The sequence below is a fragment of the Pseudophryne corroboree genome, chromosome 11 (genome assembly GCF_028390025.1).
Source record: "Pseudophryne corroboree isolate aPseCor3 chromosome 11, aPseCor3.hap2, whole genome shotgun sequence".
NCBI classification, from domain to species: domain Eukaryota; kingdom Metazoa; phylum Chordata; class Amphibia; order Anura; family Myobatrachidae; genus Pseudophryne; species Pseudophryne corroboree.
The window spans coordinates 24,500,536-24,518,428 of NC_086454.1; the positions used below are offsets into that span (position 1 = coordinate 24,500,536).

Consider the following 17,893-nt stretch of genomic DNA (forward strand, 5'->3'; position numbering starts at 1 on the left):
CTAATCTTTTTATTAAGAATACCGATAGAAACACTTTGTTACACTCCACCAGTTTTCACCCAAAATCTTTAAAATACGGACTTCCTTACTCACAGTTCCTTAGAGCTTGTCGCATTTGCAGTAATACCAAGGATGCATGTGCCCAAATTGATATCATGATTGATAAATTTTTGTCTAGAGGATATTCTTTGCCACATTTAATTTCGGCCAAAGAGAAAGCTTTGGGTAAAGCCCGGAGTGATTTATTACACACCAATAGGGTGAATACCTCAGACAAGTGTCTACCGTGGGTTAATCACTTTAATGTGTGCAGTAATTTCGATCAAATTGTGTCTAAACAATTGTGGCCAATAGTGAGTACTGATCAGGATCTTAATCTTGGTGATAGACGACTCATGCCATGTTATACCAGAGGACGGAATATCCGAGATTGGGTTGTTAAGACTGATGTCTCTAATATGTCTAACACCATTAGTTCTCAACACTTCCTGAGCCGACGTAATGGCTGCTATAAGTGTGTCAATTGTGTCACCTGTCGGTATTTAATAGCTGGAGACCGCTTTTGTCATCCATACAGTGGAAAAAAGTTTTTTATTAGACAAAGTGACTTGCACGACTAAATTTATTGTTTATATTATTAGATGTCCATGCGGACTGGTGTATGTCGGCAAAACAGACAGAACATTGCGGGAACGCATGGCGGGACATCGTTCCACCATACGTGCTGCTATTGATTCTGGCAAAAGTGACCATCCTGTGGCGCGACACTTCGTGGAAGCGGGTCACAGCATGGCCAATCTTAGATATATGATTATAGATCATATTCCACCATCATAGCGGGGGGGGGGGGGGGGGGGGGTGTAATCGCTCACTCAAACTGCTCAAATGCGAATCTAGTTGGATCTTTAGATTGGGAACCCTTACGCCCCGTGGTCTTAATGATAATTTGGGTTTACATGCATTGATTTATTCTCCCCATGGCATTCAGACTGATTTATTGTTCACTCATTATAGGGTAACGCTTCTCGTTATACAATATATATCATGCATGCGTGATCATTCTAATTGCATGCACATTCACCAAGCTCGTTTACTTGTATTTATATTTCCTGACTCTGTGCGATACTCTTTGTTGCTGCTGTTTTTATTTTCACTATATTGTTTATATGTTAATACCATGGTTACGGACGGGGAGCGATGACGTCATTTCTGGACGCCGTGGTTAGTGTTACACATGGTGGGGATATAAGGTGAGCAGAGTTTGGTTATTGTATTATGTTTGCCTGATGACGAAGTAAATACACATCGAAACGTTGCAGTTTATCCTGACTCTTTGTGTCTTCATTCCGCCGAGTGCTGCCGATAATATTTGCTCTAAAATATATATATATATATATATATATATATATATATATATATATATATATATATATATATATATATATATATATATATATATATCTATCTTCAAATTATTTTTATAGATTTTTTACTGAGGCAAAGAATGGCGGTGTCACAAGACCTCATTCTGTTATGTTTTCTCACTATGGAATATCAATGTAACAGAAATATTAACAGCCAAACACCTCTATATCACATCACATACACACACACACACACACACAGCATCTGCTGCTATGTATAGGCTAAAGCAGAGACACATCCCCATCTGCTGTACCTGCCTCAGATCAGAGTCACCTTCCTGTCATTCATACTAGTAACACCTGTGTACACGGAGAGTCACTGTCACCTCACCTGTCATTCCCCAACATGCGACTTCATCACCATTATTAATGCATTGCGGCAGACTGTGCGGTGAATGCTCAATCCCGGATAATCACTTTAATCAATGTGTGAAGACAAAGAAGAACAACAATGAATGTGACGGGAAGCGCTAATCCCAGAGCTGATCGCACGTGTGATATTGGGGCATATGTATCAATTATCACACAGCAGACTCAGGAACTGTAATTTCTTATGAGCGATATTTGCAGCAATAAGAAATCACACATGCCGTTCCAGGCGCTCCGACAGGAACCCGCCCCTGTGATGCGCTCAGACTCCAGACCGCACATAACTTCGGAGCAGAGAAGGGAAAGGGGGGACATGATAAAATCCTTGGTGTATGTGAAAGTTTCTAACAAAGTCCAGGAGGGGGGGGGGGGGGGGGGGGGGTTCAGGGGAAATTTGAGGAAAAATTTACTTCACAGAAAGGGTAGTGGACAAGTGGAATAGCCTCCCATCAGAGGTGGTAGAGGCTAAAGACAGTAGAGCAGCTGTGGCCAACCTGTGGCTCTTGAGCCGCATGCAGGTCTTTTATTCTTATGTGGCTCCCGACACTCAAAGTCACCTGACCACAACAGGTCCTGGAAACTGGTGCATTCCAACCAGACACATACCTCCCAACTGTCCCGATTTTTGCGGGACCGTCCCATTTTTTGGGCACTGTCCCACCCGCGGTCCACAGTGTCCCGCGGTGGGGTGGGGGGGGGCAGTTGGGAGGTTCATGCACTTGCTGCCCTGCTTAGCAGAGCAGCGGTGAACAGGCGCATGCGCACAGCGTCTATTCACTGGAGTCAGAGGGAGAAGGGGCATGCCAGCGGCTCACAGAGCGCTGGGCATGCTCCCTCAGTGACGAAAATGGGGGCGTGGCTCGCGAGCGTGGATCCTCCCGTGAAGCCACGCCCCTTTTGTAGGTCACGCCCCTTTTTCGGGAGCATGCGAGTGTCCCTCTTTATAGAAATTCAAAGTTGGGAGGTATGCAGACACAGCAGCACTATGGTGACTGAAAACTGAGGGGGCCAGATACTGGGCTGTAGTGATATGAGGGTGGGCTGGAGTGACACAGAAGGATCCTGACAGGAGAGACATAATGGGGGAGATGACTGGAGTGATACAGGAGGGTGCTGGCTGAAGTGACACATTGACACATGGGGGAGCTTGCTGGAGTGACACAGAAGGATCCTGACAGGAGAGACATAATGGGGGAGCTGGCTGGAGTGACACAGGAGGGTGCTGGCTGGAGTGACACATTGACACATGGGGGAGCTTGCTGGAGTGACACAGAAGGATCCTGACAGGAGAGACATAATGGGGGAGATGACTGGAGTGATACAGGAGGGTGCTGGCTGGAGTGACACATGGGGGAGCTTGCTGGAGTGACACAGAAGGATCCTGACAGGAGAGACATAATGGGGGAGATGACTGGAGTGATACAGGAGGGTGCTGGCTGGAGTGACACATTGACACATGGGGGAGCTGGCTGGAGTGATACAGGAGGGTGCTGGCTGGAGTGACACATTGACACATGGGGGAGCTGGCTGGAGTGACACAGAAGGATCCTGACAGGAGAGACATAATGGGGGAGATGACTGGAGTGATACAGGAGGGTGCTGGCTGGAGTGACACATTGACACATGGGGGAGCTGGCTGGAGTGACACAGGAGGGTGCTGGCTGGAGCTACACATGGAGGAGCTGAAGTGTGTGATGTGAATATGGCTTTTTCAATATATATTTTATGTGGATCTGGATTTTTTAATTATTTTATGTGGAAGTGTCTTTTTCAATGTATTTAATGTTGATTCTGGCTTTAAAAATTTTATTTTATGTGGATCTGGCATTTTCACTGTATTTTATAGCAGGGGTGTGGCCTAGCAGGCACAAGGTCACACCATATTTTTGCACACGCGCCTTCGGCTTAATGTCGGCTCTTTGACATACCTAACAAGATGTCGGCTCTTTGTCTGACTGGTTGGCCACCCCTGCAGTAGAGCAATGTAAACATGCATGGGATAGACATAAGGATATCCTTACAGAGAAATAAGGATCAAATAAGGTTTGAGATAAAAATATGGTATAAAAAATAAAAATAAAATAAAAAATAAAAAAATAAAAAAGGGGGCAGACTAGATGGGCCAAGTGGTTCTTATCTGCCGTGAAATTCTGTTTCTATGTAAGCAATCTGACCACGCAGGTGCGGCAGCCATTGCTGGGAAAGGTCCCAGAGGAACCCTCTCCCGGTAAATTTTGCGTAGAGTTGCCCATAGGTTACAGCACTACACTGCCGTATTGCCTAACAGAAATAAGTGATAGATCTCGTTATCACATTGCCATATAAACTAATCACCATAGGTGAAAGCAAACCAGTATCCCAGGACAGCACTAACAGACAAGCTACAAAGATTTGCTTTATTCTAAGAATAACATTTTATTTTTAAATAAATCAGGGTTTACTTTTACTGAAACTGAAGACCCACATCTGATCTGCAGCACAAACACGACCACAAAGTGGTAAATGAACCCTTACCCCTCAACGTCACCGCGCCAGCTGAGTAAACGCTAATCTGTCATCTCAATATTTATTATTTTTGCCAAGAAAAGCAGGCGATAAAAGGGAATTTTGTACGTTAAGCATTTACTGAAAGCCCACTGGCAGACACTGGAGCCATGGGGGACAGAGGGGTCTGTAGGAACTTGGCTACTCCTACGTTATAGCCCATAATCTGGAGTCATTGGGGGGTATTCAATTCTTTTCACCCCCTTCCACACCCGTTCTGTTTCTGCTGATGGGCGTGGTATAATAATTTCAGCTCACTACCCCTGCGGTAGCGAGGGCACCCAACACGTTACGCAGCAAAACCTGATTACTATAGGTGCGATATGTGCTTTAACGGGGATCACTTTAGAAAGGAGATTGGGCGCGATAAGTCATTTGAATACCGCCCATTATGTTTTCTAGCTCTGCTCCAGTACAGGAGAGAAAGGGAGCGGTAAATAAAGAGGGGGAGATAGAACTCAAAGAGGACACGGTCTTCCATCCACAAGCTACGTCAAACAAAGCACAAACATGAGCATAAGTATGGTGGGTGCCCAGTGCCCACCCCCCCCCCAATGAGAAAAGGGTTTAATGGAAGTACAAATACTGCTGGGAATAAATTCTTCTGTACCAAACTAGCATTTTGGAAGCAAAAAAAGAAAAAAAACCTCAAAAAACCACTGAACCTCAGAAGACTTGGGCAGAAGACCAGGTGGTCATCCGGCAAAGGTGCTCCACCGAGGTCCCTGGCAGCCCAAGAGGCACTTAACAAGCTAGGGGTATGGTCTCTCAAATCTGCAGTAACAGCTTAATCTGCTCCAATGCACGCCACCTAGAAAACACCCGATTTGTCGCCGGCCAGCCTCTCTTTTGTGCATCAGCGGATCTATTAAGTCATTTATCTTTTCAGAATTTTCCATTCTATATATGCACATTTTTTTCGCCCTGACAACGTTCTCTATGTAAACATTTATTTATATAGCGCTAGCATATTCTGTTGCACTTTACAATTGTGAACATCTACGAGGAGTATGGAATCGGCCACATCAGAAGCCTAATCCTGTATATCTAATAGGAATGCACAATGGTTTTTGGAACGTTGTCCCAACAGAACCCAAAATAAAGTGTTGGGTGTAACACTATGACACACTTAACAGTAAATAAATATTACCAGTAAATAAATGGAGCAGACATCTCCCAGGTCCCCTCGTTATATTACTGACCTCCTGTTCCAGCACTGCAGGCGCAGAACTCCCTCTTAGGCCACACAGCACGGAGGAAATCCATGAGAAAACCACCAAACTACACTCTATGATGTCCCCTTTGTAGGAGACATGGAGAAGCAATCACTGTTCTGTGTCCATAAGATAAAGGAGGAAATACTACAGACTGACAGGAATTAGGCTCCTCCTCCTCACACCCAGCACTGTTACCACACTATAGACACTGACAGGAATGAGCTCCTCCCCTTCCTCAGGCCCTGCACTGACTACTCTACAGACTGACAGGAATTAGCCCTCCCCCTCCTCACACCCAGCACTGTGACTACACTATAGACACTGACAGGAATTAACTCCTCCTCCTCAGCACCAGCACTGTGACTACACTACAGACTGACAGGAAATAGTTCCTCTCCCTCCTCACACCCAGCACTGTGACCACACTATAGACACTGACAGGAATTAGCTCCTCTCCTCCTCAGGGCCAGCATTGTGACTACACTACAGACACTGACAGGAATTAGCTCCTCCCCTTCCTCACATCCAGCACCTCTGGGGGGGGGGGGGCTTCATTCCTCCCCATGTATGTACTGTATCCCTCCCCCCACCCCTCTCACTGACTGATGCTCCCTCATGGGGGATTTTATTCCTCCCTTTGTATGTACTATACACCCACCACCCATCCCCTCTCACTAACTGCTTCTCCCTCATGCATGGCCGGACTGGCCCTCTGGCACATGCCAGAAGGGCCGAATCGGTCGCTCAGAGAGGCGGGAAGGCCGCGCACAGCGCAGCCTCTGGCTCCCTGGAAATGGGGGCGTGCCGCAATTCCCCGCCCCCGGACCCGCGGGGCGTCCCCCCCCCCCCGCAACTGTCGCCATGGCAATGGGGCCGTTCCACGAGTCCACACGGCACGCCCCCTGTGACGTGTGCGCGCGTTCACAAATGACAGGGCCGAATCAACCCCCCAGTCAGTCGCTGCCCTCATGGGGCGCTTTATTCCTCTCTCTGTGTGGCATAATTGAACAATGGCCTCTAGTGTATGGCATAATGTGTATAAGGGATACTATTTTGTGGCGTAACGTGTACTACGGTGTGGCATAATCTGAATAATGAACACTACGTTATGCGGTTAAAATACCACCCGTCAGGAACCCGGCTGCCAGGATTCCAACAGGGGTACTATGCCGCCGGAATACCCGGTTAGGTAGGCGATTACCCCTCTGTGGGTGTCCACGACACCCACAGAGGGAGCATAAAACCTGTGGCGAGCGCAGCGATCCTGCAAGGGGCTTCATTGGGTTCACCCCCCCTTCCTGCCGGCATTCTGGCGCACGGGATGCCGATGTCGGTATACCCCCTTTTCAACATGCACTGTCCTTATTTACATGTGGGGGGGGGGGCAGTTCCTTACTTTGCCAGGGGCACTTGGAAACCTAGATGCACCCCTGCTGTGACTACACTACAGACTAACAGGAAATAGCTCCTCCCCCTCCCCTGTTCTGCGACTATAGACACGGACAGGAATTAGCCCCTCCCCCTCCTCAGGACCAGCACTGAGACTGACTACAGACACTGACAGGAATTAGCTTCTCCCCCTCCTCAAGACAACACTGTGACTACATTACTACAACCTCTGACAGGAATTAGGCTGCAGCTGTGCAATAAATGGCTGCTCCATGTCAGTGCCTAGTAAGGCGGAACTAGAGTCTGTGCATCTTTGTCTGCATTATGAGGTGACAGGCCACAAACCACAGAGGAGTAAAATAGTCCATCAGCATGGGATGCAGCAGTTGTCTGCTGTAACCACACCGGGGGCAATGGCCACATACTGTGGCAATACTAGTGACTGGGCCCCCTCCTGTTAGTCCACAGGAGGGGGCCCGGTTCAACTGGGGTAGCAGCAAGTGGCGCTTTACACACCTATTCCCCCATCCCAGGACGCACTGGGGGCCTAGCTGCCCTTCAGCTGCTGTGACAGCGGCAGCTGAAGTTAATGAAACAAATAACGTAATTTAATGCTGCCATAGACAACCTAATACAGAGACAGGCCCAGCTTTCTAGAACCAACAAGAATAAAATGCAGTTAACCTAAAAGCATTCAGTGACCCTGCGATGAGTGAAGGGCTTTGCACATGACCATTGTGAACATCATACTATTAATAATGCAATTTGTATCTGTGCAAGGTCGTGCATTCTTGCTGCGTGGCCATGAACGGCCCTTTATTACACTCTGAGCTGCGGTCTATTATGTTCAAGCAGAGGGGCGTCACGGGCTGTGCTTGTACCCCAAGAGCGTCCGCCTTTTACAGGCTGATTCCAAAGACAATAAAATGTATCATCATTTACACCTCCATTGCCTTAAAGATGCAAATTTGCCAAATTTAATGGCGTTAATAATAGTATCGCATTCATAAATGTCTTTCATTTGTTAATATTGCATATTTACAATGGGGGGAGATTTATCAAGCCTCAGAGAGAGAGAGATAAAGTAGAGAAGTTGCTGAAAGCCACCAATTAGCACAGTCTAAGAAACGACAGAAGCAGATTGATTTGGAAAACTTCCCCACTTTGTCTATCTTGGGGGGTATTTATCAAAGCTTGAAGAGAGATACAATTGTGAGAGATAAAGCACCAATCAGCATTTTATAAGCATAGCCTGTAAAATATAAGGCAGAAGCTGAATGGCTGGTACTTTGGGGGGGGGGGGGGGGGGGGGGGGAGAAAGAGGGGGGAGAGAAAGAGAAAGATGATAAAGTACCAGCCAATCTACTTCTATCAGACCAACACACTCCCTTTTACGCCCCATCTAGATCCTAAAAGTTGTTAATGATGTTAAATAAAGTTGTTAATGATGTTAAATAGGTGAATACAGCAAATTCTATTGTGCAAAAGCAATATACAAATATCATTATTATAATGAAGAAAGGAAAGGGGGGGGGGGGGGGGGAAGTAAATAGGTTTCCCTCCTGCAGCTTAGGGTAGTACAAAATGTCCTTCTCATGCTATGCTTTAGGATGCACTAACCGGACAAGGCAGGGAGAACACATGTAAACTAGTTTTTCCATTACCAGTCATGTCTTGCAAACCAAGCATGTGTGACAAGTCTAAGTGTAGGTGTATGATCCAAGCACTTGGCATGTAGACACAGCAAAGATGTGCCACGTGTGTTTCGTGGCCAGTGGGAGCACTAGTTACCGTCCCACACACATACACACTTCCGGCACACAATGACACATGCACACTACTCAATCACTACCCATATGGGTGGGGACGGAGATGTACTGTGTGCTGATGTGGACTCTGCTCCTTCCACTATAGTACAGATGGGTCCACGGTTATTTTGACTAGTTTTCTGCGCCTAGGCACAACATGATTTATTAGCATAAACCCTTCATCTATTGTTCTCAGCTGTAATACAATACAGAGAACAATACAGGAGGGGATTAAGTCCGACTGGCCAGTCTCAGTTAATCCTATTAAAGGTCAAGATAAACGTAGACCCATCTGTATGTTCAGTCTGTGGCTTCCTGCTGCCTCCATTCCCCTCCTCACATCATGTCGCTGCCCCTGTCACATGCAGCCCTGTCCTCACTGACACATCACTCATCTCCTGATATACTCTGTGCTGCTGGGGACCCTGCTCCTTCCACTATATAACTCTCAGTCTGTGGCTTCCTGCTGCCTCCACTCCCCTCCTCACATCATGTCACTGCCCCTGTCACATGCAGCCCTGTCCTCACTGACACATCACTCATCTCCTGATATACTCTGTGCTGCTGGGGACCCTGCTCCTCCCACTATATAACTCTCAGTCTGTGGGGCTTCCTGCAGCCTCCATTCCCCTCCTCACATCAATGTTTCTGTCACATGTAGCCCTGTTCGAACAGTGTGCTATGAGTGATGATCTGATTGGTGACATATTCTATCCCCAAACATGCCAAAGTGGGGACACATGGGGATCCATGAGACCCAGGGTTTAATCTGTGCCTTCAGCGCTCACTCAGCCCTACTAGTTCATCACATTTAACAGAGAGAACACAAACAGGTGCCAATAATGGCGGCTTCAGGTCGGCACACCCTAACACTTTATTAAACACTCATGATTTTCCCTATCACTTTGTAAATATTTTTGTATTTTAATCACACTTCACTTATATAGCACTTCTGTGCTTCTTATTAACCCTCATTAATTTTCACCTGTGTGCTGACCTGGGGTAGCCGACCTGTGCCGACGTTATGGGGTCCTGCACCCCGGACCCATACCTAGTATTAGGGACCCCCAGTGACGGAGAAGCCTTGTCGATCGGCCTGGGGGCTTAACCCTATATCTGCAGATATACGCAACTAAGATCTCCGTATTATCTGATTTATTATGTAGTAATATTACTCACTCAGTGTGCATTAGGGAACACAAATTGTTTTTTCTTACATAGAATTACCCCTCCCTTTTAGCACCTGACTGATATTACATCTGATTGAGCAGCTTTCCAATATTTGTGCCAATAATGTACTGTAAGATTCACCCCCTCCCTGAAAAATATAACGTACCTTCACTCTAAGCAGCCAACGGTCCTAGCCAGGTGGCCCTTATAAATAACACACTGTGCCTCCCTGTTCTGCAATTTCTAATATGCCAACGTGTAAGAAAGCCAGAGGCAGGCGGATATGAATCCTCCTATGTACTAATCACACCATCTCTATAGGAGTGAGCCTAACACACAACAACACATCATTCAGCAGCATATTACTGGTCCCTCCACCAGGTAACCCCCAACACTTCATGCCACAGATCTAAATAACTGCAAATCACAAGTGAAGAACGGATGAGATGATCCAATTTTATGTAAGTACCCCCTTACTTAGCTCCGCTGATTACAGGGTGAGAACCTGCAAATGGAAAACAATGCTATTTCCAGCATTAATATTCATGAGACTTGGACACCTAGTGCCAATCTCACTCCTCAAACCAAATCACATTATGGGAGGATTTCACTGGGAGAGCTGCTTATAGTAATTGCCGTTTTAAACGTTATTGCACAGTGGATTTTGTTATTTTTCTCTCCAGCAGACTAATGATAGTGTCCCCAATTCAGTCCTGTACCTTTTCTAGCAAACAGGCTTCTAATACCCTGCAAATATAGCCTGGGTCACTCATAGTGGAGGAGTTTACCCATCCCCTAAGTTTATTGTGCCAATGAAAATCGCCATCTGGACCCAGCGCCTCAAACCTCTTCGATGGAAACCAGTTGTGTTCCCCCCTATCACCCAATGCCTATCTCTTACACACATTTCCAAATTCTACCAAGGAATAAAGGAAGGACTGCTTTAGAAGATTTGATACATTTCCCCCTATGCATCCAGGATTGCTTTCAGTGTCAGTGTCTTATTAAACAGCAGTACTGCAGCTTTCCGCACATAGCAAATACATCAAATATTAATAGGAAATGTATTCTCCTGTGGACTTTCTATTGCTAATCAAGAAAATGCTGCTGATGGGAATCCTTTGAAGGGTGGCAGATGGTCTTCTGGTCACATCACTTGTGCAAAACTCTTCAAACAGCCCAATGTGGAGCCTCAGGCAAGGAGGGCAGGATGTGGCCAGTGCATCCTGATCATCTGTGGCCATACATTCTTACAGTGTAAGAGACAGAGAGAAATCTATCTACCATACACACAACTCCTGCCATCCAGAGGAGGTATGGCGCAAGGAGGACACCAACAGATAACCTAGATTACTGCTGACAGTCAGGAGATAGAATGATGAGCCGGGCTACTGGTGGGGACTGGAGCCTTCAGGGGGGAGAATGCTTTGGACACTGCCAGTAGCAAGGTGTGCAGAACATACAAAGCAGAGCTGAAGTAGCCAGTGAGGGGTCCAAATCAAGAGCATCTCACTAGAAGGAGACAGCTTGTTGTCTGTCACACTAGATGTACCAAGACCCATTCTGCAATACAGGGGAGTGTTAGAGAGCAGGGAATCCAGGTATTGTTCCATTAAACAGCCCCCCAGGGAGATGCCCCTATTCTCCCCATTACAGACACATGCCTAGGCTAGTACCCATGGGCAAGTCAGGCAGATAGCAGGTTGAGGGCACCTGACTGACCTGTGCAAGTTCCTGCAGTGTGGGAATGCAAAGACCCCAGGATACTGTATATACTGGGTGCTGTCCAGGGTGCTGAAGACAGGGATAGTCCCCTTTGCAGAGCAAGACACAGTGCAAAGTTTCTCTGCAACCGATACCATATACAGTATACCCTAATCCATGGGACCCTAGCCATACTGTAACCACCCCCTGTGTAGCCATGTTCAGCGTCCTGCAGATCACACCTGCCTGCAGCCTCTTGCCAATCACCAGGTACATCACATCTCCAATGTACCATACCATCCCCATAAAATCACAGCTGTGCAGGCTGCAAGATCACTGGCACATAGACACGTCTGTGCAATGCAAAGACCACACACACACACACTGATGTATCATGGAACACCCTCAGCCTTGGTATGTTCTCTCCTCTATAGCATGCAAGCCCCCATTCTGCACAGCCATTTGTATCATGCCAAATGGTAACAACACAGATGTGCCATTCCAAACACCCAGCTGTGCCATGACAAGTGGCCAAATGCCCAGCTGTACCAGGTAAACACCCACATGTGCAATGCATGGACCAAATCCACCTGCAACCCCCTTATACCCCAGCTGGCAGCAGTTACAGTTGGCATGCCTGTCCTCTGCCACCCTTACCTGCTTCAGCAGTCAGCACACATGCCAAGAGTGCAAAAATCCCATCCATTTGTATAGTGTGCAGTAATGTCCCCGGACTGGCAGTAATAATCCTCAGCCCCAGTTTGCTGGAGAATTAAAGTTGCAGAGCTCCTTACAAAGGCTGGTGTGAGACTGAGCCCTGCAAGCTGCCGAGCCTGCCTGAGATCTGGGAGCGCACCACTGCTCATGGCAGGGGGGAGCCGCAAAGCTAGCAATCTCTGCCACTCTGCAGCAGCCGCCCAGGGATGGCAGCACCCCCTCCCTCACAGCCTCACCCCCTCATACCCAGATATACAACTCTGCCCTGGAGGGCCAGCGTGAACAGGGAGGGGGCTGAGTATATTGGAGATACTGTTTCCCCCTCTGAAAGGAGTTTTGGTTCAGCCCCACAGCAGAAACTCCAGCTGATACATATATAGGCTGAGATCAGTAATTATCACTCAATCCTCAATATGCACAGTGCTCTGGGGATTCTGGCTGCAAACCTGGACCTGTGACTGCAATCTCCCCTCACTGGTAGCAATGTAACCTCTTGTGTGCATGCCAGCCTGCACATATTAGAGACAGTGACTGGGGGGCACAGCACCTGTAATGCACAGTCATTATTTCCTAGGGGTGTTTGTAGCCCATAATAATGTCCTATACAGTAGTGGGCTTAAGCTGCAATTATGTCCATGCTTTGGGAAGAGCTACTGGGGCTATATATGAGGTGTGAGGCATACTTGCCTACCTGACCATCTCCATGAGGGAGAAAATGCTCTGTTCCTGGACTTTCCTGGTAATGTATGATTGCCATCACCTGTGGTGAAACACCTTTCTTATTCATTACCTAGCTCACCACAGGTGATGGCAATCATACATTACCAGGAAAGTACAGGAACAGAGCATTTTCTCCCTCATGGAGAGGGTCAGGTAGGCAAGTGTGGTGTGAGGTGTGGTTGCACTGGCAGGTTACTGGCTCACACACAGGACACAAAAGTGCACAAGCCCCTAGCACTCAAATTGCAATTAGCTTCAATCTAGACAGTGGAAGCAGGTGGCTGCTTTACGGGTGCAGCTTGCTTTGCACTAAATAATGTCTTCTGTACAATACACTAATGTTTATGACTCTACAGTACAAAGGGTGGGACAATAAGGAAGGAAGGTTCATTTCCAGTATCTCCTTTGTGTAAAAAATGTGCAATATTGCATGGACCCTGCTGGTCCTTGGGGCTAACTAGTGGATGCCAAGATAAAAGTGATGGACAGGCCAAGCCAGGGGCCACACTGCTTGAAACATGCCTTAATGTAAGGATGACCAAACTCCAATTAAGGTAAAATTCATTGCTCATGCTAATCTGAAATTCTGCTGTGTAGCGATACCTCCTCACTCCATGAAAGACTTCAGGCCAGAGGTCCTTCAAACTTCCTTAGAACAATTAATGGTGAAAATGTTTATAGTTAGCTTCTCAAACTCTGTCCTCAGGACCCAAAACAGTTCATGTTTTCCAGGTCTCCTCACAAAATCGCAAGTGAGATAATGAGCTGCACTTGTGGGTCTTTTAAAATGTGTCCGTGAGTAATGAATACACCTGTGCACCTGCTGGGTGACCAGGAAAACGTGAACTGTTGGGGGGTCCTTGAGGACTGAATTTGGGAACCAGTGATTTATACTGAATTGGTGTAACATCGCTGACCCCAGATCATGTATCCTTTATCCCAGTGTTTCCCAAACCCTGTCCTCAAAGCTCCCTCACACATGGTCTCCACTTTTTAGAGATCTTGGTCTCTTCTGGTTGTTTTTCTGGTCAAATTCCCTGGAAATTGCTGTTCAATTGTACTTTAAATTCTATGGTAAGTACATAATAGGAAACTACAGAAAGCAAAACATTCAAAGGTAATTTTTTTTTTCGATTTCAAGAGTGACCAGGAATAAAATCCAAAAGTGGAAACAGTCTACATCAGGGCTGGCCAAACCGGTCCTCGAGATCTACCAACAGTTCATGTTTTCCAGGCCTCCTGGAGATTTGTAGAATTGTCAGTTAGGAATGAATGCAGCACATCTTAAGTAGTGATGACTACACCTATGCACCAGCTAGGTGGTCTGGAAAATGTGAACTGTTGGTAGATTTCGAGGACTGGTTTGGCCAGCCCTGGTCTACATCAATCATTCCCAACCTAGGTCCTTAAAGCACACTAATACCTCTGTAACACCGCATTAACCCAGGTTGTGGCTCTGTGTGAAAGGGTCCCAGAAACATAACTCGTGCTTAGTGACCTGGGTAGCAAGTAGGGTTTATCCCAAGAAGGACCTGTGTTAAGGGGCAGTGTGAGAGCATACCTCCCAACATGACCCTCTCCAGGAGGGACAGAATGCTCTGCTTCTGGACTTTTCTCTTAATGTATGATAGCCAGCACCTGTGTTGAACAGACTAATGGATAAGAAAGGTGTTTCAGCACAGGTGATGGCAATCATACATTAAGTGGGAAGTCCAGGAGCAGAGCATTGTGTCCCTCCTGGAGAGGGTCATGTTGGGAGGTATGGTGAAAGGGTGACTCGGGACTGTCCTATCTGACTATTACCAGTTCTTAGAGAGGAATTATTTCTGGTGTCCACTCAGGTCATCTGTTGGAGTGACAACATTCTGTATGGATGTCAACATGACGAATATCGACACAATATACCACACCCACTCGTGTCTTTGTAGGATAACGTATGCGTAATAAAATGGCCTTTGCAGACGCCGCCAGCCTCCCAGTCCTGCTGCTAATAATAGACTGACATTGAATGTTTCTTGCACTGTCCCCACTAATGTTCAGGATCAATGGTGGAGCCAGTTGATAGGATAGGGGCAGATGCACTAAGCCTTGGAGAATGATAAAGTGGAGAGAAATAAAGTACCAGCCAATCAGCTCCTGGTTGTCATTTTTCAAACACAGCCTGTAACATGGCAGTTATTAGCTGATTGGACGGTACTTTATCTTTCTCCAATTTATCTCCCTCTATAAGGGCCCTACTCACTGGCCGACCCGCCGCCGAGCTGCCCGACGGCGGATACGGCCGACGAGCGACCCGGCGGTGGGGGGGCAGTGACGGGGGGAGTGAAGTTTCTTCACTCCCCCCGTCACGCGGCTGCATTGAAGTGCAGGCAAATATGGACGAGATCGTCCATATTGGCCTGCATGCACAGCCGACGGGAGACCAGCGATGAACGAGCGCGGGGCCGCGCATCGTTCATCGCAGGAGTCTCCACACTGAAAGATATGAACGAGTTCTCGTTCATTTATGAACGAGATCGTTCATATCTTTCAAAAAATCGGCCAGTGTGTAGGGCCCTTAAGACTTAGTACATGTCACCTTATCTGGATTGTGCTATGTCATAAGCTGGATCGTGCTGTGACATAATTACCCAGAACAAATTATTTTGTATGACATTGGCAGCAAACAGAAATGTGTGTGGTGCGCCAGGAATGGTTTTATATTTCCGGTATAGTCCTGGTGCAGAGACAAAGACCAGTATACAAAGCAAAGCCTTATTTCCTGACCGGTATGTAAGGCAGAGCCCCATCCTACTGTATGGCCAGAATACTAAGCGGGAGATATAGCAAGCCTTCTACACAGGACAGCCAATCAGATTGATTTTATAGCATCTACTAGATAAATGACCGATAGAAGCTGGCTGGTTACTATGGCAACTACCCAATTGTACTCTTTAGAAGTTTTGATACACCCCGATAAAGTTGGTGGGCAGAATACAATGCACAGCTCGTTATGATAATGCAGAGCCAGTTGTGGTCACCGGTATACAATCTCAGTTATGCATCACCTCACACCCATTACTGTCACTGCTCTGCTCCAGATGACAAGCAACCAATGGCTGTGCAAGTTATTGTTTATCTAGTGAATTCTAATTGGCTGCTGCTCCCACAATTACAGCACAGGATAATTTAGATGTATAGCCAGTGCCGCACGCAGGGGGGGTTTCCAAGCACCTACACCAAAAAATAAAAAAATAAAAATTTATTTTTTTTGCTGCATTTTGCGAGCCGAGTATTATTAATGGCTGTCTAGCGTCCTCTGCAGCCTGCTGTCTTCCTGGTGGCACTTGTAAGTGCTTAATAAAAGTTTACTGTATTCTAATTATAGTACATATATATCCATGTGCATACATATATACACATGTAAATACATACATATAAACACACACACACACACACACACACACACATATGATATATATATACATGTGTGTGTGTGTATGTATGTGTATATATATATATATATACACACACACGTGTACTGTGTGTGTGTGTGTGTGTGTGTGTGTATATATATATATATATATATATATATATAATTATGCATGTTTAATATGCTATGTGTATATACAGTATATATATATATATATATATATATATATATATATATATATATACTGTATATACACCTGACACATGTAATATCCATGCAATATTTTAGGAAACATTAAAAAAAAAAAGTGAAATAATTGAGGGAATGGCGTAAGTGGTGATAGGCGAGCTAAATGATGGGGGTACTCTTCCCTGCATACCTATTTTCTCAGACCCACAATCACGTAAACCTAGGGGCAGGTTCATTTTCTGGGGCAGTTCCCAAAACGCTCACTGAATGATCTAATAGATATCTATGGGACTGAATAGAAATTCTGGGTCCGGATTCAAATCTTAACACGTCCACTATCTCCCATCTAACGTGACGGGAGATAGAGGGGTCATATTCAAATGTCCCCCATTATCGCGCCCAGTACAGCTGGGTTTAGGCGCGCAAAGCACCTAAACCCGATTAAACTAATGGGCGCAATCGTAAAAAGACATGTTTGGGTGCCCAAAGGGGTATCTTTACAAGCATTTCAGCACGCTACCTTCGGGGGCCCTAAATGTAACATGGATGGCGTGGTTAGTATTGCTGCCTGATAGTACTAAAGTCGTGAGTTCAATTCCCGGTCATAACTGAGAGCAGAGGTTCCCAAACATGTTCCTCAATGCATCATAATGGTCCAGGTTTTAATTATGTCCATGCTTGGCCACAGGTGACTTAATTAGTACCTCAGTCAATTTGATTCAACAATCTGTGCTGATCCATGGATATCTGTAAAACCTGCACTGTTATAGGCCCTACACACTGGCCGATAATCCTCAAAGATATGAACGATCTTGTTCATTAATGAACGAGATAACGTTCATATCTTTGAGTGTGGAGTCACCAGCGATGAACGATGCACGGCCCCGCGCTCGTTCATCGCTGGTGCTCCGTCACCTGTGCATGCAGGCCAATATGGATGATCTCGTCCATATTTGCCTGCACTTCAATGGAGCCGGGTGACTGGGGGAGTGAAGAAACTTCACTCCCCCCGTCACTTCCCCCCCGCCGCCGGGTCGGCCGTATCTGCCGTCGGGCAGCTCGGTGGCGGATCTTTAAATGTGTAGGGCCCATTAGAATGTCTTGAGGACCGAGTTTTGGATTCACTGGTGTAGAGTTTGCATGTCCTCCCCATGTCTGTGTTGATTTCCTCTTACGATCCAAAAACATACTGGTAGGTTAACGGACTACTGACAAATGTGTGTGTTTATG

At 46.4% G+C, this 17,893-nt stretch overlaps 1 protein-coding gene across 3 annotated transcripts in view; it reads right to left on the reverse strand.

Annotated features, from left to right (window-relative positions):
* NELL1 (neural EGFL like 1) overlaps positions 1–12,553 on the reverse strand; it is a 1,344,875-nt gene extending 1,332,322 nt beyond the window's left edge. The window contains exon 1 of one of the 3 annotated variants that reach the window (XM_063946373.1): positions 12,283–12,553. In XM_063946373.1, the coding sequence (XP_063802443.1) occupies positions 12,283–12,331 (49 nt within the window). In that variant the 5' untranslated portion in view covers positions 12,332–12,553. The remainder of the gene's footprint in view (positions 1–12,282) is intronic. The other 2 variants (XM_063946374.1, XM_063946375.1) reach the window with 2 other exon arrangements.
* Between the last annotated feature and the right edge of the window lie 5,340 nt (positions 12,554–17,893).